This window comes from Tamandua tetradactyla, chromosome 13 (assembly GCF_023851605.1).
Source record: "Tamandua tetradactyla isolate mTamTet1 chromosome 13, mTamTet1.pri, whole genome shotgun sequence".
NCBI classification, from domain to species: Eukaryota; Metazoa; Chordata; class Mammalia; order Pilosa; family Myrmecophagidae; genus Tamandua; species Tamandua tetradactyla.
In genome coordinates this window covers 85,621,381-85,645,924 of record NC_135339.1, presented here as the reverse complement: position 1 = coordinate 85,645,924, position 24,544 = coordinate 85,621,381, and the positions used below count along the sequence as shown (strand labels likewise).

The following is a 24,544-nucleotide window of genomic DNA, read 5'->3' as shown; positions in this document are numbered from 1 at the left end:
CACCTACCCACCCAAATGCACTATCTACCACCAGGCACTGCCCTGGAAAGAAGGAACTAGGAATAAGAGACCCCCAAAAAGAAGGGAGATGGGGAGTAAGTAAAGCTAATCGATAAAAGCAAATAGCCCCACACTGCCTTTTACCTCTTCTTGTGTTTTTCACCTCTGTCTTTGGGAGAGTACCATATGTTCTGTCATGTTTGTACTGTATAAACATACCATCTGCTTATTCTATGCTATGCTCTTGATTTTTTATCTTACAGCATGGCCAAGAACTGGGAACCCGAAATCCAGCAACATGTTTTACCAAGACAGCCATGAGTGAGTTTCTTCTCTGACCATCCAGACTGGTCACTGCCACAGACCAGAAGGCGTGGCTGCATACTTTCACCTTTTTCTTCTCGCTTGCGTCATTGCTATCTTCTTATACGTCTTCATGCGACACTGAGCCTCTTAGGAATCTATCTCTCTCAGGACATACACTCAGTTCACTCTGTGCCCCTGGCTCCCTTCTCAGAGATGGCAGGAGCCTCACTCTATGCTGTGTAGATCCAAGGCGGCTCAGGGTGACAGGTGACGCCACTTTTGAGACCTGACTGGGGGCTTCTCCCCTTGTCGAGCAGGAGTCCAGTGGAAGCCAAATGAAGTTCCCTCCATCTCTCCTCTTTCTACTCCTCTGCTCTCCGAGATTTCCCCCACACTCTTTTTCCCTCCCCTCTGGGTACCCAGACCCTTCCTCCTGCTGAATCTGTTCCTTTCTTCACCTCTTCGACAGAGGTCCTCTCTCCTGCCTCCATGAGAATCTCCATCTTTCCCCTCTGTCTTTCAATGCCTCTAAGACATTCCATCTTTTGTAACACAGGATCCTGGTCTAAAGAGTCATATCCAAACAAGGTGTTCTCTTTAATATTCTAGGGAGTTACCTCTGGTTTATGCCCATGGGAATTAGCCACTTTCCAATGGGAGTATCTTTCCCCAGGCTTAATTGTTTAGTCTCTGTTGAGACCCTTTGCAAATGTCCTGGGGATACGTGGGTCCCATTCCAGGGATGCCAGGTGGAGAGGGAAATGCCTGGCTATGGCATGCACTGGGATGCCAGGCAGTCACATTGGGGCTAGTGAATCTCCTCTTTTTCCTTCTCCAGAGAAAATGGAATATGTCAACACTCAATATAAGCTAGAAAATAGGAAAGCACAGCCCTCCAGTGGAACTCTCAATTACAATACTGTACTTCAGTCTGTAAAAGACAGGGAAATTAGTCAGAAATTCCCCATGCCTAGATGTTTACAGCTCCCCATTAAGACAAGGACTTGAGAATGACTGTCCCTTGTATTATGCCCATGTCTCAATTTCTATTAGGAAAAAAATATCTTAATAATCTCCCTTTAAAACTTATTTGCTAAAATGCATGACAAAATGTACCACCAAGCCAGTTAATTATAATAAGCTAAGGGAGATCACTCAGGGAAAAGAGGAAAACCCGAGACTGCTCCAGGGGAGGTTAGTGGAAGCCCTAAGTAAATATACTGATGTAAGCCCGGATTCCTGGAAAAGTCAAATTTTGCAGGGCATCCATTTCATGAACCAGTCTGCCCCTGACATGCAGAGAAATAAGTAAAAACTCTCCATGGGTCCACAAACTCCCACTAATGACTTATTAAAAATAGCCTTTTTGGAATGATTCTTGTACAAAGAGTGTTTAAGTTCAGGGGGAAAACTGCTATTGCATGCTGTGGGCTATGTTTCAACAGGAAAACATTAACATTACCACAGTAGCACCAGGGGTAAATAATGGGGGTGGGACAAGAGCTCAGGGGAGGTTTAGATTTCCTATTTGGTGAGGGTGTGTTATCTTTCTCTTGGGAACAATGAAATTATCTATAATTGAAAGTGTTGATGGACTGTGGACTTCAGAAATTATAAAAGATGCCTAATGAATGCAGGTGGCCGAAGGATACACCAACTGAGAAGTAAACTGGAGAAGATGGTGTACACATATGATCGAACACTGTGCTGCTACAAAAAGGAACGAAGTTTTGAGGCATGCAACACAGTGAATGGACTTGTGGGACATTTGGTGAGGCAAAATAAGCCCGAAACAAAAGTGCAATCAATTATTGTATGGTCTCCTTTAGAAAATGCTTATAAGAAAACAGGGGCCTAGATTGTAAGCTCTTACAGCAGTCACATTTAGTCTGGAGTAGTAATTATTATTTCTGGATTCTGAGAGGCTCTTCTATATATATGTATAAACTGGTATTTAGAGATAAGAATGAAGCCAATCAGGTCAGGACTAAGGTAATAAAGAACACAGGGGTAAGGAAGACATTGTCTACATATTAGAACCTTACTATTTGAGACCAAAGTAAGAAAGTTTTCTTTTGCCCAGAAACTAAATTTTCTCATAAAATTTTCACGTAATCTAACTCAACCTGTCTGGATAGCTCATTTAAACAATTAAAACACAGGGAGCCCAGAATAAGAATGAGGTCCTTTAATCCTGTATAGCTTAATGTAAATGCCTGGATATATCCTAGAATATTTTAAGCTGATAATCAAAAAGTATTGGCAAAATCCTTTAAGGATTGGAAGAAAAAATATGGAACTATTAAACTTTACCACCGGGGAAACCCCTGATACTGTGTATCAAACATTAGGGACACCCAAATCCATAGGCCAAGCTCTTGATCTTGAGGCTTGCTCTTGTGAAGCTTATGTATGCAGCAGAGAAGCTTAGCCTACCTTTAGATATGCTAAGAGTTACTTCTGGAGGATCTGTCATTCAGATGTGGCCTCATTCTCTCTAAGCCCAACTCTGCAAGTGAAATTATTGCCCTCCCCTCTAGTGGGACATGACATCCAGGGTGAATGTCTCCCTGGTGGCGTGGGAGATGACTCCCAGGGATGAGTCTGCCTGATGCTGGGGGACCAACAATGCCATCCTGACCAAAAGTAGGAAAAGAAGTGTAACAAATAACGTCTCAATGGCTGAGAGAGTTCAAATAGAGTTTAAATAGAGGCTACTCTGGAGCTCACTCTTACACAAGCTTCAGTTAGACATTACTACCTATCATAACTTGCCAAACCCCAACCAAAACCATTTCTGAGAATTCTAAAGAACACCTAGGGCAATATATGAGATTCTACAAAGGTTCCACGCACTAGGGTAACTTTCCAGAAATCTACATCCTCCAGATGGGTCCCTGGACCAGACAAGTCCTGAAACCTAGAGGGCTCAGCCTCTCCAGAACATAAGCTAGTTTCATCTCCCTATCCCGTATTAGTGACAGCCCTTCCGACATGAAAAAATTAGAATGGGCATAGCCCAAATACCCTTAAAAAGTGGGAGACAGATCAAACGTGAGGTGGAGTTATACAGAGAAGGCAGGGTTTAACAAATGAGTATAATTGCTATATCATTACATTGGTATTTCTTTTAGACTACAGTGTCTTAGTGCAGCTAGAAGTAAAAACCTAAAATTGTGGAACTGTAACCCACATCAAACTCTGAAATCTGTTCCACCACTAATTGTTGTGATATGATTTGAAATTTATTGCTTTTTAGTATATATGCTTTCACAAAAAAGAAAAAAAAAGTCAATTGTGATGATAAAAAATATATATATATTCCTTCTAGCCTCCAGTGTTCTGTAGCAGCTAGAAGAGAAAATCTGAGAGTATGGTATAGTAGCCCATGACAAACTATGGGATCTGTCCTGTAATTACTTGTTGAAGAGTGCTCTGAAAACGACCGCTTTTTTCTTTCCTTGCTTTGTATATATGTTATATTATATAATAAAAAAAGTTTTAACAAAACAGTCTTTCTATCTTTAGCAAAAGAAACAGGGCTGAGGAGGAGGAAGAGAAGGCAAAGAGAGGTAAGCAAAATACCAGGCTCAGCTTATTGCAATTGCTTTTAACAGCCCTCTGACCCCTTGAGGTCACCCAAATCATGCCTCCAAGCTTCAAGGACACTCCTTGCACTGTCTCCTGAAGGGGTGGGCAGGATAGCCCCCTCAATCCCTGCTCGTGGCAAGCGAAGAAGACTGAGATGCCCAAGGCAGCATACAGACCTGCGGACTTCACATCTAACCCCCTTAGAGGAGCCCTAGATGACATCGACGTGACAGGTACGATTATTAATTTTTAATTAACACTAGAGCCACTCTGTCCTAAACTGCCACTCTGAGCCTACCTCCACTTGGTCTTGTTCAGTTATGGGAGTTGTGGTCAAAGCAAGCCCCCTGATACCTTGAGGTCACCCAAATCATGGCTCCAAGCTTCAAGGGCCTTGCTTCAACTGTGAGTCAGAAGGCCACTGGCAAAGAGGGTACCAGAAACCTCAAAACAACCCTCAACCTCGGGACCCACCAGAGCCTTGCCCAGGTGCCACCATGTGCTTGAAGCCCAAGACCTGCACTGTCTCCAGCAGGAGGGGCAGGACAGCCCCCTCAATCCCTGCTCATGGCAAGTGAAGAAGACTGAGGGTGTCCAAGGCTGCATACAGCCCTGCCAACTTCACATCTAACCCACTCGAGGAGCCCCAGATGACATCGATGTGACAGGTAAGATTATTAATTTTTAATTAACACTAGAGTCACTCTGTCCTAAACTGCCACTCTGAACCTAACTCCACTTGGTCTTGTTCAGTTATGGGAGTTGTGGTCAAAGCAAAACCGCCACCAAATCCTCTCCTTTGTAAGCTTCAAGACATTCTGGTATTCTAACAATTTCTCATTATCCCTGAATGCCCCACCCCCTTTCTAGGGAGGGAGCTTCTTCATCCCTTGGGGGCCACTTTAAGACTAGTAAACCCAGCTAGTGTTCACCCTCTTGTCTGCCTTGAGGCCCCTACAACATCAAGTCTTCTTGGCATCCCAAAGGAGATCCTTGCAAAAATAAACCTGTTTGTATGGGATGAGGGCATCTTGGAGTAACCCAGCTGAATAGCTCCTGTCTGCACTCAAGTTCTCAATCCTAGATCTTAAAAACACATTTTTTGTCTCCTTCTTCACCGTAACTTTCAACAATACCTATTTGCCCTTTTTTTTTTTGCATGGGCAGGCTCCAGGAATGGAACCCGGGTCTGCAGCATGGCAGGAGAGAATTCTGTCACTGAGCCACTGTTGCACCACCCAATACCTATTTGCTTTTAAATGGCAAGGATGTGATAAAATTTCCACACAACTCACTTAAAAATTGAAACACAAGGGTTTCAAAATAATCCCCATAGCTTTAAGAATTCCTTAACAGACTTTACTGACCTCCAACTGCCTCAAAGCACAGTCTTGCAATATGTTAATTTTGTAGACTAGCACATTCGTAACATAAAAGTAAACTTTACTACTGACTGAAGGGATATAGAATGTTGTAAAAGGTTTATGAAAGTAAATTCTGTCTGTCATGGTCAATGCTAACCAAATTTAATAAGCCTGTTTATAGTATTAAAAATCCTTTGGGTAAAACTATACATACAAAACTAAAATTTAGTTTTCTATTAAAATAATGTATATTGTCAGTCTATTCATTGAGTAGTTATAAAAAGCTTCTCTTAACCATCTGAGTACTCTGTCTAAATATACATGTTGACCTCATTATTTCAGAAGACAAGTCTTTTCACTCTTACAGGAGAACTGTTACAAAGAATTTCTTCTCTCACCTTGTAAATGTGAGGTGCTAAAATAGTTTTATATAAAAAGTATTTAAGAAAAAAGATTAAAAAGTATTTAGGAGATATTACAATAATTTAAAAATTTTCTATCCTGTTATGCTAAAATTTCACATATTTAGAAATTGTATAAAATTACTAAGAACTTACCAATATTTTCACTGTCCATGTTATATCCTAACACTTGTCTATATAATAACTAGTTCTCAGTTACACTACTTCAAGGCTTCCCTAGAAGTACACATGGCTAGCTATAAATCAGGGCATCAAAAGAACTTTAAAAGAGAAACAGGCAAGTATACAAACTATGTTCTACCTGTTAATTACTCTAACTCTAGGAAATGTATAAAACAGAACAAAAGCTCTGTAGTTTGTCAGATACTTTTACTTCTAAAAGTAGTTTCACCAACCAAAAGATAAAGAGAGCAAAATATATGATAGTTAGCTAAACTACTGTGAAGCCAATGCCCGTCCACCAAGGACTTGAGCTCAAAAAGCAGAACTAATTATCCTCACCTGAGCTCTAGAACCAAGCAAAAAAGCTTATGCCTTTCTAGTCCTGCATGCCAGTGCAGAAAGAACAAGGCTTTCTCCCAATTAAATACCACCAAGAAATAATCTCTTAAATGCCATGCTCTTGCAGACAAAAAATAGCTGTAATTCATTGCCCAGGCCATCAAAAAACAATAGCATCTCTCAAGAAAATAACCAGGCTGAAATGGCAGCCAAAGCAGCCGTTCAATCAATCAAGTCCCTTCTAAAGCCTCATTCCTGCACCCCTTAACTAGCCAAATGCACCTTTTTATTCCCCAGTTAAGTAGGAACGAGCCACCTAGCTAAAATTCATTCTTGGAACTGAAGGACAGTAATTGCCTTCCCTCTTCCCCAGTCTCATACAGCTAATGCCTCTTAGGCTTGCTCACTTCTATCCTCCCCCTTGCTATCAATGGGCCCTGGCATTGTTAAGCTTCTCATCAAGTTTGTTTCTTCCAGGTCAGAAATCTTTCACAACAAACTCCTCCTTTCCAGAGGCTACTCTACAACCAGCCACCTTCAATAGCATGGCCAGAAATGTCTATACTTCCACAAGTAGGGCTTATGACCCACTAACAGATTCAAACAAATACAGAAGATAGACCATCAACCCAAATTCCTTTAAGATTAAGGGTAGTTTGAAGTCTCTGAGGGAAAAATGATGCAGGGTTAGAATTGGGGGAGTGACTAGCTAAGCAAAAGGCAAACTCTGAAAAGCAGAGAAATACATTTCTGAGAACAGCATCAAACAGCACCTGGCAGCCAAATAACCCACCACTTGAGTGAGTCATCTACGGAGAGAAATGGCGAAAAGCAACCTCCCATCCTAATGCACTATCTACCACCACGTATCACCCTGGAAACAAGGAAGAAATAGAAGGAAGAGCTCCGAACAAGGAAGGGGGATGGGGAGCAAGTAAAGCTAATGTTTAAAAGCAAATGGCCCCACACCATTGCTTTTGTGTCTTGCCTTTCTCACCTCTGTCTGGGAGAGTGCCCACATGTTCTGACACTTGTGTAGCTCATAATTACTCTACGTGCTTGCTCTGTGGTGTGCCCTGGAATTCCTTCTTATGCTATAGCCAAGAACCTGGAAACCGAAGTAAGTAATAATACTTACATTAATCTGGTAGTAAGAACCCCAACATGGGAGGATGCTAAAGAATTAACAGTCTGTGTAGGTCCAGGAAGCAAAAATAGGTACAAGAGGTTTGCAGAGGAGTTGGAATGGGCTCTCCTGCGCCCTGGTGACTCTATCCGTGACAAATATGCAGGCACCAGCCATGGGGTAAGTGGCAGACAGAATTCTCGCTCTGGCTGGAAAGTCCGACAAACACCCAGGTCCCTTCCTAACTTTTGAGAAGGACCAAGGAGGAGAGAACAGAGAGATACTCTACTTAAAATGAGACTGGGTCTACATAACGGTCTTTTTTGAGGGGGGAGGGAGAGGTGACATGCAATTGGGGAACGTGGGTTAGGGCACCGTAAAGGTGACGTCTTTGCAAACTGTCTCCAGAGGTCCGAGACTGGGTGACTCCCAGGGCTCAATGGCCTGCAAAGGACATCTTGCCAATGTGGCTCTCCCGCTCCACAGAAGGTGTTTGATCCACCAAAAAAGCTTCTAGACCAGTCCCAGCCCCATTTCCCCACCTGCCGCCCCTAGCCCTCCCTACAGAAGCCGAGGCCGGCCCTGCTGAGGCCGGGGAGGAAGTCTGGGTAGCCCCGAGGTGATGGGCCCCGCAAGCCGGCCCCTCGGGCAGGTTAGAAAAAGGAAGGCCCCACCGGCGGCGACGCCGGGAGCCAGAGTCGCCCCGGGACCCAAGGATACCTGCCGCAAGCACACTCACCAGCTCGCGGCCGCGCAATAGTCGAACTGCCATACTTGACATGAACGCTGCATGCAGATCGGGTCGTCAACACCTCTACCCTAGCGGCTGGCATTAGTCTCCGGGCCGCGCGCCAGATCCTGGGGGCGGGCCTAGCCGAGGCCACGCCCACTCCCGCCCTCGCCCATGACCCGGCCCCCACAGCCGGGGCCCCGCCCTCTAGAGTCTACGGAACCCCACAAGAGACACACAGCCCCCTCCTCCGTTTTAGTCCTACGCCCTGCTCACGCGAGAATTGGTCGAGGTAGGGGGGCGGGAAGGGAGTAGGAGACACAACAAACATGGCGGCGGCTGAGACGGTGACGAAGACGGCGGTGGTGGCAACGACAGGGGCGTTGAACAAGGCGGTGGGGGGTACTCGGTGTGGCTGTCAAGAGGTAGGCAGCAGGCTACCGGCTTGGACGGCGGCGACGCGGTGGACAGGGCGAATAAGAAGGAGCGGTGGTAACCGAGAGCCGAGTTTGCCATGGGCTGGCTAACCCTGGCCGAGACTTCACCCCAAGCTGAGAGGCGGGCGTGGCCCGTGGGTTGGCGGGGTCATGACCCGGAACCTTCCTGGCCCGAATGCGAAGGCTGCAGAGTCTGCGACCGCAGTAGCCCCAAGGGAGTGGGCCTGTGGTGCTCCGGTTTGGCGCCGTCGGGCAAGGGCTTGGAGGCTGCTGCCTCACGCTCTGACAGGTGGTTGTGTGGGGCACCCCGAATAAGTCTTCACGGGTCCCCGGGGCTGGGGGTGGAGGGTCAACCCAGATAAGGGTCTCCTAGGTGTTCCGAATCCTAATGAGGATTCCGCCGGGACAGCCATTCCAGGCTACTTGTTAAGAGGACTTTCTAAGCCCTTGTTTTTTACTTGATGATTCTGCCCGCATCTGTTTCTGCTGCATGTGCACTTTAATTTGGGGAAGGTGTGAGATTTGTGGGAAGACTTTGGGGCAAATAATTATTCAGGTTTATGCAGGGTGTAAGTTTCCTGTTAAATTGAAGTGTGAGTAGCCAAACTGTGCATCTAATAAGTGCTAGATAACTGGCTTTGTCTATCTGAGTTGAAGTTAAACTGGTTCCATCTGCCACTAAGCATGTGTCCCATTTAGCGTGCGGGGGAAGAAGTAAAGACGCTTTAAATTGTGATATCTAAGGAAACCCTATTTAGAGGAAAGGCATCTTCAAAACCACTTTTTTTTTCCTTTTCTTTTGTTTTTCTTTTTTAACTTCCTAGATAACAATTTTAAAATTCTGTTTAATTTTAATTTGTGTGTTGGCTTCAACCCAGGTAAACATTAACATATTCCTAGGAGTTTGTTTCAGCGGATTGAGTTGTTTGGTGCATTTCCCCCACCACCAGGGATCCAGAGTGTTTCCCAGAAGTTTTGGATTGCGATAAAGAGGACAGTAAAGATGGGAATCAGATGTGATAGGGCAGTAAAGATGGATCAAATGTGCCGTTACAGTGTGTGCGTGGGTGGGTTTTTTAACCTTTTCGGTTTAAACTTTAGAGCTGGTGCATTGTCTTTATGTAACTATAACTGTTCAGCAGTTAACAGCAGTATGGTTCTTTTAGAAGTGTACTATGAACAAATCAAATTAGTAACTTAAAATGAGAAAGACATTAAAATTTTTGCCAAAGAATGAAATCTTAAATCCACCAGTAAAAAGAACAGTCACACTAAATGCATGTTACTCTTTTGTCATTTATGGAGCTTTTGTTTAAGTGAACCAATCTATTGCTTTGATCCTTTACCTGCTAGCTTAGTTTTTTTTTCAGCTAATGATAATGGTAAGAGTGGCACGTTATTTTATTAGCTTATTAATTCTGTAGATGCTAATTAAGTTTTTGTTCTAAAGGTTTTGATTTGTGGTGTGCCTTTCTTTGCAGAGTTCTGTATGGCTTTTCAATTTTAGTTGAAATTCCCTCTATGGCCTTTTGGAGTCCCATGGTGTGTCTCCAGAGTAAATTTCGATTACTCTACGTTTCATCCATGTTGGAGTGGCAAGAAAAAGGAGGAACTGATTTGGGTGAAAAGGTTAGCTTGTGTAACTCCTCTTTTGGATTTCTTCTAGAATTATTTTATTTATATTTTACTCTTATATTCTGTGTTCTGATTACTCAGAGCCTTAGAAAATTGCTTTTACCTTCAAAAAGTTTGTCTTTTTACAATTCTGTAATTAGAGGAAATATGTTCTAATTCCTTTTAATGGTTTATGTTACTGTACCATATAGAAATCAGGTCTCATTTATCCGTCTTTATACATATTCTATGCCAGAGTAAGTCACTGTTACTGTAATTGTTAGGCTATAGAAGTAATCTATGGGACTGGAATCACTTTATGTATATGGGCTGCCCTAGTCCCCAAATTAAGTTTTCTTTGTGTAAGGAAGTTAACTGCTAAGTAGTCTTCTTTATGATAATTACTCTTAAACACTTCAAAACTGGTAGGTAACTGGTAGATGAATAAAGCAATCCTACTATTCCCTAATCGTGTAGTTCTTAAAATTTTCCCACAGTTTATAAAAAAGATAGACTTTGGAAGTCAGGGTAAAAACATCTATAGTTGTGGTTGTCTTCTGATTGGTATTATGATGCCACTGTTTTAAATTATTAGCTCCTGGTTAAGAGGTTCTATATGGGTTTTTACTTACATACATATACATGTATGTATTGAAATAACTTCCCATTTATGAGACTGAAGAAAGACCAGAGACTTCATACAAGATAAATACTTTTTCAGAAACCAAGTGAGGTAGGAGAATAGCTCAAGTTACTTCCCTTGAGGGTGAAGAAGTTTTCATGTTCTTTTGGGATATCAAAGTTTATCAAATACCTCTTGTAAGAGCATTTTTTTTTTTAGCCTTTTATGGTTTATTTGGAAGACACTATTGGCATAAAAATAATTTAGGTCTACTCTAGCCAGTAGGAACTGCAGTAGATGTGCAAAATTACTGAAGGAATTCCCTGCTAGATCCAGCCTAACTTTAAACAGGTTGATCACAGAAAGCAACCAGGAATTTTGCTTTATCATAAGGAATGATAATCATAAGATATGGGAATAATTCTTCTCTTTTCTTGGCATGGTTATCAGTTTGTAGAAACAGTAGATCTGGTTTCGGAACACTCCACCCAAATCTAATAAGATCAGAAAGCTTTTAAATCTGTCTTTTCTAATAATGTGATTTTACGCTTGGAAATTTTATATTAAGTAATTTTTTGGCTAACAAGCTCTAAGGTGTTGAAGGCTAGTAGGAAAAATACCATTGATTAAAAACATAGTTTACTGACTTCCTAATGCAGATTTTTATATTTGCGAAGGTTTTTAATTTATCAGTGCCTTAGGTGCATCTTCAGATATCAATTAATTTGTAGAACTCTTAAAGTATTAGTCCTGAGGCTGATAATTTCTTTTTTAAAGATAGGAAGATGGTTTGGATTTAAAAACTTTTATTTTCTTCTGTATCAGGATGTCTTTTGTAGTTTCAGAATTATTGTGGTTTTTTTTTCCTTCCGTATATTTAGCTTAGAGATGTTAACTTGAGAAAACTGGGCTTTGAACCAGAGACTCCACTTAGATTTAGGCATCCTTCAGTTGTCCTCGCCAGCTCCCCAGTTAGAGCTCTTCAAGCACCTGGCGTGCCACTCATATATGAATAGATGTGATGTATGTGATATAGGGCAAGTGGACACAAAAATGTTCAGGAACAAAATATTTGATTCTTAAATCATTGTAAAATGTCTACAATTATAAACCATATCAATATATTTAAATATTTCATATATATTCAGATCATTTAAAATTTTAATTTGAGTAATTTTCCTAGATGTTACCATGTTAACATCCATTTTTCATTGACGTCGTTTGTTTCGTGCATTATGATTGAAAAACAGCACACTGTGGCAAGGAACACAGTAAAATTTATAGTGTGACAATGTGATAATAGCCAAGACTGTTAAAATATGCCAGCTATCCTTTGTAATTAGGTTTCATTTGTAGTTTTAAAATTTGAGATGCATGTATAAAAATACCATTTTTTTCCCCCTGGTTGCTTCCTGATAATCTCATGCATTTTTTTTCTACATTGTCACTTGCCTGTATCGTAGCAGTATTATGCTTTTTAGCCAAGATTTGGTGATATTTATCTAGCTTATTGAAACCTATCAAGTATATTTATACAGATTTCAATGAGGAGCTGATTGGCAAGAAATGATGCTAAGTTTCAATGTAAGTATTAGGATTTCCTTCATAAGTATAGATTTTATAATTAGAACACAATTTACATGGCCTTATATCTTTTATACCTACTAGGTGTATGGAGAGAGGAAGATAAGAGATATGAAAATAAAGTATATTATTTTAAAATTTTTAAAAAATAATTTCACAAATCTTATTCTCAATAATTTTTTTCATGAGGACTGACTGGTTCACTTTTTTTTTTTTCCTAAACGAAGGGCAATTTTTAAAAGACAAGTAGCCAGCAAAATTAACTGTAGCCAGAATCAAATAGTGGTAGAATAACTAGGAAACGTAAAGAACCAGTTCAAGTAAATATGGTAAGATGGGGGAGAAACAAATGGAAATAAATTTGTTTAGAAATCAGCAATAATCCTTAAGATTGAAGAAGTTGAGTCAGACTAAAGCAAATTATTTAAAGAAATAGTCTATAAATAAAATAAGAAGAGATGGGAAATTTCAAATTGATCTGGGAAATTTCAAATTGATTTAGGAAATTACAAATTGAAATATTTGAATTAGTAAAATTAAAGTGGACCATATTTATTTCATGGTGATTAAGGATCAGTAACATAAAATTGATAAGATTCTCAGTATATTCTCCTGCCAAGTGGATGAACTGATAAAAATAGAGTAATGAAACACTTTGAGTCTGGGATGGTGAGGATCTTCTCCACGGTATAACCATTTCTTGTTACAAAAATAATTATTAGGGCGGGCCGCGGTGGCTCAGCGGGCAAAGTGCTTGCCTGCTATGCCGGAGGACCTCGGTTCGATTCCCGGCCCCAGCCCATGTAACAAAAACGGAGAAACAGAATACAATAAAACAAGAAAATGTTTAAAAATGTTTCCCTTTCTTCCTTCCTTCCTTCCTTCTATCCTTCCTTCCTTCTCTCTGTCTTTCCTTTAAAAAAAAAAAAAAAAAAAAAAAAAAAAAAAAAAAAATAATTATTAGAAAAATAGCTTCTATTTTCTGAGAGCCTACGATAAGCTACATGTTGTGAGATACTTTATATGTATTTACTGTAAGACTTAAAACAGCATTGCAAGTGGGTATTGTTATCCCATTTACAAAGTAGAAAACTAAGGCTATGAGACATTCCTATTCAGAATCTTCCAGCTAGTGAATTTGATCTAATACAGTAATATGGTATTCATCCAGAAGATGGACTTTCAGTAGCCTGCACTTTCCAGAAAACAGTAAAATTAGTAAATAATAATAGTTTTTAAAAACCTCTAAGGAACTTCTAAGAATGGAGGAAAGGAAATACAAAGGTTGCATTAAGAGAAATGATCATTTATTTGGTCATCTGGAGATCTTCATTTAGTTCCTTGTGCTCAGAATAAAGAAAATATTAGGTGTACAGAGAGAGGAAGATAAGAAATACAAAAATAAAGTATAACTGTCTGGGGCCAGTATATTAAGGGAAAACAGAAACAGCCCTGTGTACTTTATTTGTCCTTTAGTTACTGCATTGTTGTATAGTACAATAATCTGTTGTCCTGACAGTCAAATGTTAGTCTATTTCCAATAGGTTTCTAGGTAGGTCAATTAAAGTCTAAGTTTTATTCTTAAAGATTGGTCAACATTTCTGTTAATTAGAAAATTTTATTTTGTGGAATGTCCTCTTCCAAAAACCCATAGTTCTACCATTTTAAAACTTATACTGAAAAAGGACCATGAATAACCAAGACAATCTGGAAGAACAAAACCAGTGAACTTAAATTACCTAGATATCAACTTGTTGTAAAGACTGTGTAGTGTTTTTTTGTGATAAACAACTATAGACCAGTGGAACAGAACAAGAATCCAGCAAAAATAGATCCACATATACATAATCACCTGTTTTAGGACAAAAAAAAAGAGCCTAATGCCCTGTTAAATACATGTTGCTGGGATATTTGGGTACCTCCTGGGAAAAAGTGTATTTTTACCTTAGTTCATACCGTACATAAAACTCAAGTCTAAATTACAGACAAAAACAGGAGAAGTAAAACAAAAGAGAGGGCTCTTAGAAGAAACTATAGAATATCTTCAAGAAGAAGTAGGCAAGGAATTTTAAAATCAGACACAAAATAATTATAATTTTTCTAATTATAAATGGGAAAAGATGGATATATTGGACAATGTTAAGATTAAAAGCTTAGGTTTACTGTAAGTTTCAGTTTTGTTAAGAAAGTGAAAAGACAACTGCAAACTGGGAGAAGATACTTACAATACATGTACCTAGTAAAAACTCGTATTTAGAATATTATAAAGAACTCTTATGTATTTAAAAACTTTTAAAACTAATTTAAAAAAAGACAGAAAACCTCCCAGTAAAAAACAAAAATGTGGAAAAGACAAACAAACATTTCACAAGAGGGTTTTCAAATGACTAATTAACATATAAAAAGGCTATACAACTTCATTAATAATTACAGGCATGAAGAGGTTAAAACTAGTGATACCCTAGGGTACCTTTTCAGAAACCTACCACTTCCAGATGGGTCCCTGGACTAGATAAGTCCTGAAATGCAGAGGGGACAGGCTCTCCAGAACATCAGCTAGTTGCATCCTGTATCCCATATTTATCAACAGCTCATTCCAACATGAAAAAGCTGCAATGGGCATATCCAAATACCCCCAAAGAGTGGAAGAAAGATCAAAAGTGACGGTGGAGTTGTACAGAGAAGGTGGAGTTTAACAAATGAGTATATTGCAGATTCTTATATTGTTATTTATTTTAGTCTCTAGTATCTTAGAGCAGTTAGAAGTAAAAACCTAAAATGGTGGAAATGTAACCTATACCATACTCTGAAATCTATTCTGCAACTAATTGTTGCCATATGCTTTGATATTTATTGCTTTTTAGTATATATGTTGTTTTTCACAAAAAAGAAAAAAAAGAGAATGTTGAGTATGGCCCTACAATAAATTTATTCTGTTTCAAAGAAGAAAAAAAAACAGTGATAGCTACCACACAACTACTGGAGTGGCTAAAATGAAAAAGTCAAGAAACAAACAATACCCAAGTGTTGAGGAGGCAAAGGAACTTACATTCACTGCTGGTGGGACTCTAAATCAGTAAAACCATGGAAAAATCACTTGTCATTATTTACTAAAGTTGAATATATGCATACTCTATGACTCACAATTTCACCCCAATACAACCAACAGAAATGTGTACCTATCTTACCAAAAGGCATGTAGTAAAATAGTCACAGAAACCTTATTCACAGTAGCCAAATATTAGAAACTACCGAAATACCCCACATCAATACAATAGATAAATCACTTGTGGCATGGTCACACAATGAAATACACAATGAAAATGAACAAATTTCACTGCATGCCACAATATGAATGACTCACAACTATGTTGAATGGAAGAAGCCAGGCAAAGGTTTAGAGTGTATGATTCCATTTATATAAAGTTGAAAAAACAGAAAAGACTAATGTGTAGTATTAGAAGGATTGTGGTAACCCTTCCTGGGGTTAAAGAGGGGCTAGTATTGTGTACAGGGGGCTTTTGGGATGCTTGTAGCCTTCCGTTTCCTGGTCTTGGTGCATCGCGATTATGTGGGTGTACACCTTTGTGAAATTTCATGTGACTGTATCCTTATGATTTGTGTGCTTTTCTGTGCTTTTTCAAGAAAAAGTTTAAGTTATGCTGACATAGGAGTAATCTTTAGATGTCTCCTGCTGGCTATTAAAGATGAAAACTTTTTTTACATGTAAATTTACTTATTAAATAGTTTGTGTTTAGGGAAATAAATTCTTTAACATAAGGCATGTTTAAGAAGACCATATACATTTGAATAAAAATATTTTTGGCAAAAGAAAACACCTTTTGTCTTCTTGGTGCTAGACTTCCTCATAAACCTGTGTGAAGACCAGCTTGAGGTTACAAAATCTCAGAGGAGACTTCCCCCTCCACATTAGCACTAGGGGTATATATATAGTAGTCATCAGCACTGGGAAAAAATATATATATATAGTAGTCCCAGAAATGGTAGGCTGATTGGTAGTAGTGGTAGTGATTTGGTTATTTCTAGGGCAGAGGGTTGAGCAAATTACAACTTAAAGACCAAGTCTGGTTCACTACCTGTGTTTGTAAATAAAGTTTTACTGGATCATAGCCACACTATTAGTTTATGTATCATCTATGACTCCTTTGGGCTACGAAAGCAGTTGAGTAGCTACAACAGAGAATGTATGGCCCTCAAAGCCTATAATATTTTCTGGTCCTTTACAGCAAAAATTTGCCACCTCCAGTTCTAGACCACTTACTCCAAGCCTTTTTTTTATGGACCCTATGATTTAAAGGCCAGTACTAACCAGGATGGTAGTCCCTAGCCATATGTGACATTTAAATTAAATAAAATTGAAAATTCACGTACTCAGTTATATTACCAACATTTCAAGCGCTCAGTAGCCACAGGTCATAATACAACTGTGCTGGACAGTACAGAAGTGCAACATTCCCCTCATCACAACAAGTTCTACTTGGACAGCCCTGATTGAGCCACTTGGTTTTCATTGGTAATACTGTGAATGTGCCTATTTCTTTCACTTGAAATTTTTTTCCTGTCTTTGTAATGTCAAAGAAATTAAAATTTAAGTTTCCAAAGTTTGAACTCTAGTTTAAATATTAAATATATTACTTAATTTTTAAATATTTTGTGTATGTCTTTAGTTCACTGGGAAGATTTTAAGTCATCTAAAGCAAGGACCATATTCTCTGTTGCTCTCTATGGTACCTTGCAATAATCGTTTTTGTCAGTTGTTTTAAAACTTATTGGATCTCCCGAAATAATGTTAAATTATTTCAGCTTTTTTTTCTAGGTATAATAAACTGTAAACTTTAAAAAAAAAAGTGAAGATGGGTGAAAAGAAACCAGAGCCTTTGGACTTCGTCAAAGATTTTCAGGAATACCTGACTCAGCAGACCCATCATGTGAACATGATTTCTGGATCAGTTAGTGGGGACAAAGAAGCAGAGGGTCTTCAGGGAGGTAGACTCATCTTAATACTATTAAATAATTCACTTTTTAAAAACTGTATTAATGTTGTGTATAACTTATCCATACTGGGAAGAACACTGTTCACTTATGTGACTCAAGTTTTTTTTCTAGAAAGAAATGGGCATTTTTACCCCCTTTACCATGTCAGACTTTTCTGAGGAAAGGTACCCAAGCTTTTACTTAACATGGTCTAGAAATGCATTATAGTTCTGTTGGAAGGTTAAGAATTCTGAATACCCTTCCTGCCTTCTAGGTTCAGTTAGCTAATAGAAAGAACCCAAACAGCATTGAAATAATAGCTTTATTCCACAAAGAATTGGGCCCTCCGAGAACTCTATTAGCTATGAAATCAAAATTGAGATTTATGTTTTTTCCCCTCAAAGATGAAGTCAGTTGATCTCCAGGAAGGGCTGGCCATATTTACCTATCCAGGAGAAGAAACGAGTAGAGAAAGCAGTGACCTGGCTGAACCTGCTAGAGGTAGACTTTGTCTAGTTTGCTAACCATGCAAAGACTGGAATTTATTCCTGTACATAGATTAAGAGTCAGCAAAATGCAGCACATGAACCAGATCTGACCTGCTGTATGGCCTATGAGTTAAGAATCATTTTTATATTTAAAAGTGGTTGGAAAAAAAATTGTTGTGACACATTGGAAATTATATGAAATTCAAACTTCAGTGTCCATAAGGTTTTATTGGAACACAGGCACACATATTCGTTATATTTTCCATAGATACTTATGTGCTATAATACCAGAGTTGAGTAGTTGAGACCATATAGCCCACAAAGCCTTAAGTATTTACTCTGGTCCTTATAGAAAAAGTTTGCCAACTCCCATCCTTGATGGTTTAGGGTCTTACTGTTCTGTAATAGAAGGACCAGCAGCAGGAACCAGGCATCACCAGGGGAGCTTGTTTAGAAATGCAAAATCTCAGCCCTATCCAGATTACTGAATCAGAATCTATTATTTTAACAAGCTCCCCAGTGATTCATTTGCATATTAAAAATTAGAATCACTGGCTTGGGGAAGCAAGTGGGGGGAAGGGGAAAAACATTGAGCCTGTCTGTCTTCTCCTGGCTCTGGGATATTGGACCTGCACCAATCAGGAAAATAACTCTTCTGGAGAAGAGTGGGGCATACAGTGGAGCAAAGGGCCTGAAGTGTTCATGTCAGCACTGCCACCTCCTGTGGATGGAGAAGGCATTTTCCCATGAAGTGGTAGAAATAAAAATTTCTCCTAACACTCTGGTGTACAGATTCCTGGACTGGGTGTAAAAAAAGATTCCAAGGTTGTAGTCCCCACTCTTGCTGGTTTTCCTGATTATGAGTTTCTTTATAGAAGAAAGTGGTTGGATTAGATTAAAAGCAAACAGAAATCATCTAGCTTTGAGATTGTCACAATCTTAACATTCGGAAGCATCATACATACAATATTTTCCTTTACGTGCCTAAGACTTTTAAGATCCTAAATGCAGTGCAGAATCTATAAAGAATGTATAAACTGAGTGGGACCTTGCGATACTTAACATTAATTGCTAGACTAAAGTAAATGTTGCATTTTTTTGGAGATTAAGTATTTTTTTTAGAGATTATCATGATTGTCAGTTATGTTCATAGCGGTGACTAAATTTAAAACCTGCGTGTAATTATACCATTACTCTCAAATTAACCTCTTTACTCTATTTTACCTGTCTTCCCACCTGTCAAATAAGGATAATACCCTATTTTCTTCGGAAGCATGTTAAGGGCTGATACAGTTATATGTAAGTCATTTGAGAGCTGTCTATAAAAGGTTTTCAAAAAACCTTTGTATAAATATTAACCTTGGTTCAGAAAGTACATTTTTTAAGTTTATATTTAAGTGAGCAGTTTATGAAAGATTTTCTACCTCAATACTAAAACACTAAATTGATTCTGATATGCATAATTCCTTTTGCTATAATTTGTTTATAGCTGGAACAGAAAGTGATCAAAATGGACTTGATCACCCATCTGTTGAAGTTTCCTTGGATGAAAACTCAGGAATGTTAGTAGACGGGTTTGAACGGACCTTTGATGGAAAGCTCAAATGTCGGTACTGCAACTATGCCAGCAAAGGGACAGCCCGGCTTATTGAACATATCAGAATCCACACAGGTAATGAGGGAACAACTGGAGGAGCGTTTTATTGGGGTTAGGAGGGACCAAGGAGGGCAGGTTGATCTGTCATATAAATGCTTCTGATAGTTTAAAAATGAAAGCTTATCAGAAAGAGAGAATGATACAGCAAAGGTAGCAAAATGTTAAAATTGGTGGATCTAGGTATCTGGGGTGATGGGGAGCTTTGTTAGAGTTCTCTGTATGGGGTTTGTGTTTTTACAACTGTCCTGTAAGTTTGAAATTATTTCAAATTACAAGTTCAAAAAATGCTCATACAAGATGTGAATGCAAAGCTATAGGACCTGTGGCCTGTTGTACAGCTTCCCCTTCCTGAGCCATCTTTCTTTTGATTCAGGTAATCTTTCAACATGTTTCCTTCTTAGATTACATAGGTTAACGCTGGAGGCAATCAATATGAGGTAGTTGAAGGTTTTTATTATCCTTAGTATTGTGGGCGATACCATCTATGGCAGTTATTCTTTGTCCAGCAGAGAATCGGCACAGGAAGAAAAAACCTATCATACAAAGTCAGAAAGCAAGGAAGTCTGTGACCCAAGAGAAAGCCAGAGCCCCAAGTTTATTTTTTGCTAGCTATTGGCCCTTTGGAGTTAAACTATCCATTGAATCGGGGGGGGGGACCTTTTTGTCTTGAGGAGACATCTTTAATTTTAAGAACAAAGCAGGAATTTCCCCAAGAGTAGGAGGATATGTTCCAGATAAGCAAATTCAAAGCAGGTGGATATGCAAATGGCAGATACACAAAGCAGACAAACATCTTAAGCTGTTTTCAGCTTAACAAATAGACAACACAAGTTCAGTGGTTTTCTACTGCTTGAGGACATGCAAACACAGAGCAAGTTTACAAATGCTTTAACCATATCTTCCCCTCAAAGTATGTTTCAGTTGCAAAAGGAAGAAAAAGTTTCTACACAGCTGCACACTGTATTACCATTCCTCAGGTGTCTTAGCCATCTTTTCTGAAAAATCTTAACTGTGTGCTGCTCTGGTTCAGGACCAGGTCGGATTGCCTTCCTTTGCACTCCATAGCCTCCTGTGATCACTCATGGTATGGGATGTAGCCTGACGGTTCTTAAAGGCAGGGATTGTATCAGAGTTGTCTTTGTATTCCCAAGCCTATTCTGGCATGTAAAATGTACTCAGTCCTTATTCGGTAAGTGAATGACTCCAAATCCCACATTCCAAATGTTTACATATTGCGTAGTCTTCAACAAACAAGAAAAGCCTTAATAAAAATTGACCCTTTTGGCAGCTGAAGAATAGAAAAGTGGAGGTGAAGCTGTGACAGTTTTGAAGGGACACATTGCATAATTCCTACCTGGCCTGAGGAAGCCCATTTTTATGTTGAACATCCTATCTCATATAAGAATTTTTTAAAGTTTTTTTTTGTATGTTTTATTTTCTCTAAGAAAGGGATATATATATATATATATATATATATATATATATATATATGTATGTATGTTTTTGTGAATATGTAAATAAGTATCAATATATACAAGAACATATAACTCTAAGGCATACATTTGATAAAATCATTATGTAGAAAATACTATTTTTAGAATATTATCAGTTGTGACATACCTTTTTTCCCCAATTGCCATTTGAAGCCATAACATTTTTTATATTAATTGACTGATAGAATATATCTGTATATCTCAAATTAATGCTGACAAAAAGTTTTTAGTTTTCTTTACAAATTTTTAATGATCTTTTCTGCATATTAAATTTTCTTCCAGAATTTCTGAAAAGCATTTTAATTTTTTGATTAATGTTCGAATCCAGTGAATGGACAAACATGAAAGTTTCCATGAGAACTTTTCATGCAGCTTTTCCCCCATTTCTCTTTTTAAACAGGTGAGAAACCTCATAGATGTCACTTATGTCCATTTGCATCTGCTTATGAGCGTCATCTGGAAGCCCATATGCGTTCCCATACTGGAGAAAAACCATACAAATGTGAATTATGTTCCTTCCGCTGTAGTGATCGAAGTAACCTGTCCCATCATCGAAGACGCAAGCATAAAATGGTACCAATTAAAGGTACTAGGTCTTCCTTAAGCAGCAAGAAAATGTGGGGGGTTTTACAGAAAAAAACAAGCAATCTTGGGTATAGCAGACGAGCATTAATCAACTTGAGTCCGCCTTCCATGGTGGTTCAGAAACCAGACTACCTTAATGATTTTACCCATGAAATCCCAAATATTCAGACGGACTCCTTTGAAAGTATGACGAAAACCACACCAACTGGTGGCCTACCAAGGGACCCCCAAGAACTTATGGTTGACAACCCTTTAAATCAGCTCTCGACTTTAGCCGGACAGTTGTCCAGTTTGCCACCTGAAAACCAAAACCCTGCATCCCCTGATGTAGTTCCCTGCCCTGATGAAAAGCCTTTCATGATTCAGCAGCCCTCAGCCCAAGCAGTAGTTTCTGCTGTGTCAGCAAGTATTCCTCAGAGTTCCTCTCCCACAAGCCCTGAACCTCGGCCATCACATAGTCAAAGGAACTTTAGTCCAGTGGCAGGTCCGAGCAGTGAACCAAGTGCCCACACAAGCACCCCTAGCTTAGGAAATAGCCAGCCAAGCACTCCAGCCCCCACCCTGCCGGTCCAGGATCCTCAGCTTCTGCACCACTGCCAGCACTGTGACATGTATTTTGCAGACAATATTCTTTACACTATTCATATGGGATGTCATGGGTATGAAAATCCTTTTCAGTGTAATATATGTGGATGCAAATGTAAAAACAAGTATGATTTTGCCTGTCATTTTGCAAGAGGGCAACATAACCAACACTGAAAACAATCGCATTGTGGTTTTTTTTTTTTTACCTTTTTGGGCTTTGTGGGTTGATTTTGTTTGTTTTAGTTGTCCCTATTAAGGTGTCTCCTAATTTAAAGTTTATACGTTATATTTCTAGAATGTAAGTTTGACATTGGAAACAAAATATTCCCCTTTTTTTTTCATAAAAAAAATTGGTCAGGGTTATTTAAGTGTTAGAACAATTAGGCAAATTGGTGTCTGTTTTCCTTTCATCTAGACATTTGAGAATTGTAGTTCAAGCATAATCCTTTAGGTGTTCATTTAAATTTCCCACTTTTATGGTCCATAAAAACTTCAAGGCTTCTCTTTATTCTCGATATGTCAGTATATTCTTTGCAGGTAGATGTTATTTCTGCCACATGTCAAAATGATAGAATATTTTTTCTTATAAGATCTGTTACAACTTATTTCAGTGTTTAATAGGGGAATTGCTTTTAAATTTGCTCTTAATTGAAATATTGTTTAATGCACATGATTTTAGTTGAAGCAGTAGTTTCATTTTAACTTCATAATAATAAAGCTTTTTCAGTGCAGTGGATCTGTTTTCTACAAGGGAAAATGTGAAACAGTTTCTTTTACTGAAGATGTAAAAATATGGAGTGAAAGTTTGAAAAAGAAATGAAACCTAAGGCTTTAAGGTGAAAATGTGTTCTCTATCCTCTGTGACAGAAGAAATTGGAGTTTAATGTTTAAAATATCTGTTTACTCAATTTCTGGTTTCAACATGTGTCAACTTTCAGTTGGATTATTTTTATTCTACTTCTAGTTCATTTTAAAAAGAAACAAAACAGGTAAATAAATGAGAGCACAGGCAATGCCAGAGGATTATCTATGAAGATGCCTATTTTTTTTCTTTTAACTTGCACCTTTCGCTTAACTCCTTTATTCTTATGGTATTAGCATCAGGGGAAATTGATAACCTTCTGAGAACCTGTTATTAGTCCTATTCCGTTGATGACCAAAGAGGTACAGTGGGAAATCATCCATCTTCTTAGTCCTAGGAACTGCAGTCTTTTCAAAAAAATATTTAGTATTTCCTTTTCCTGCCTTCTATCTATTTCCTGTCCATAATTTCCAAGAAAAAGTAGGTACAGAAACACATGGAAAAATACGATGGCAAATTTACATTTACAAAAATGAGAGGATAGGTTCAAAATGGAATTTGTTTCCTCTTCAGAATTGGCCATTTTGTATATTTTCTGTGAATTCAAATTGTAATGCCCATTTGCAATTTTACCAATCTTCATGTATAGTTAAACTGTGATTGAATTGTCAGTTTAGGAGGAAAGGGTAAGAAGGTGTGAAAATGATAAAAAAAAAAAAATGCATTTTTTTTTTGTTTACAAAAATAAGACTTGCTAAATAAATCGAAAGTAATTCATTTTGAACAGGAGGCTATTGTTTTTATATTGTGTAATAACTAGCCTACTCTGAAAAATAGCTTGGTCAAACAATAAAATATATTGTTACTAACTCTTGGTTTCTGTGTGCTTTGCAAAAATTTTGTTTTTAATCTGGTTCAAATCTTGAAAGGGCTACTAATTGGCTTTTTTTAAAAAAAATAGCCTATTAAGTATTCATTAACAAAATAGGACTGCCACCCTTGTTGTAACTTAAAATGTTGATGGTACATACCCACAACCCCCCCCCCCCCCATTCCAATTTACTGGATCCTCTGCCCTCCAAGTGTTAGAAAGCTATTAAAATGAGTTCTTGTGATTTAGTGTCCAAGCTAAACTAATCTCAGTTGCCTAATTTGAAGAACGTAAGCATCAAGGACAGTTTCTCCAAACAACTGTACTTCATTCTTGTCAAATCTGAGGCTTTAGGTGTGTGCATTTAAAATTTTACAGTTCTGCTTCACTCTGTTGCTTATATTGTTCACTGCTCAGCTCAATTTTAGTGCAGCACTCTCCAAATGTATAACTTGGTTCTCATATTTATTTATTGCCGATGAGAAATAGGTTGCTTTCATTTGAAAGCCTTTGAGATTATTTTTTCTTCACGTCTGTATTCTTCAACTAAAAGCAATATCCTACAATAGAAAATGGACATTTTCATTACACAAAGAGGAAAAACTATTAAAACCAGCTTACTAACTGTATATTCTGGGTCAAAAAGTGGCAAAAACTTTTTTTTTCTGACAACTAAAGATGGATATTTTTAAGGTGCATTTTAATTTAAACATCTTTAATTTTAACATAAACCTATCTTTATGAAAAGATAGTTAAGGTGTTTTTTCATAA

At 38.5% G+C, this 24,544-nt stretch overlaps 2 protein-coding genes across 13 annotated transcripts in view; one reads left to right on the top strand and one right to left on the bottom strand.

Moving 5' to 3' along the window:
- ACADSB (acyl-CoA dehydrogenase short/branched chain) overlaps positions 1-8,190 on the bottom strand; it is a 103,956-nt gene extending 95,766 nt beyond the window's left edge. For 3 of the 5 annotated variants that reach the window (XM_077126319.1, XM_077126322.1, XM_077126321.1), the window contains exon 1: positions 8,050-8,190. Coding sequence is in view for 3 of the 5 variants with exons in the window: in XM_077126321.1 (XP_076982436.1) it covers positions 8,050-8,091 (42 nt within the window). In the remaining 2 variants the exon portion in view is untranslated. The remainder of the gene's footprint in view (positions 1-8,049) is intronic. The other 2 variants (XM_077126318.1, XM_077126320.1) reach the window with 1 other exon arrangement.
- Positions 8,191-8,310: 120 nt separating this feature from the next.
- On the top strand, positions 8,311-23,771 carry IKZF5 (IKAROS family zinc finger 5). 8 transcript variants are annotated; one of them, XM_077126328.1, is made up of 5 exons: positions 8,311-8,332; positions 9,959-10,106; positions 17,122-17,304; positions 19,270-19,452; positions 21,331-23,771. In XM_077126328.1, exons 3-5 carry the CDS (start codon positions 17,172-17,174, stop codon positions 22,272-22,274), a joined length of 1,260 nt encoding a protein of 419 aa, XP_076982443.1. In that variant the 5' UTR covers positions 8,311-8,332; positions 9,959-10,106; positions 17,122-17,171; the 3' UTR covers positions 22,275-23,771. The 8 variants fall into 8 exon arrangements, with proteins under 8 accessions (XP_076982443.1, XP_076982439.1, XP_076982438.1 ...); XM_077126324.1 differs by lacking the exon at positions 8,311-8,332 and adding an exon at positions 8,343-8,465 and having other exon boundaries at positions 17,135-17,304; XM_077126323.1 differs by lacking the exon at positions 8,311-8,332 and adding an exon at positions 8,343-8,465.
- Positions 23,772-24,544: the final 773 nt, after the last annotated feature.

Excerpts from the sequence above, each read along its gene's own strand:
- IKZF5 (XM_077126328.1), top strand. The coding sequence starts at position 17,172 with ATGGGTGAAAAGAAACCAGAGCCTTTGGACTTCGTCAAAGATTTTCAG. Across the intron at positions 17,305-19,269 it reads AGCAGAGGGTCTTCAGGGAG|CTGGAACAGAAAGTGATCAA; the intron begins GTAGACTCATCT and ends ATTTGTTTATAG. Across the intron at positions 19,453-21,330 it reads ACATATCAGAATCCACACAG|GTGAGAAACCTCATAGATGT; the intron begins GTAATGAGGGAA and ends CTTTTTAAACAG.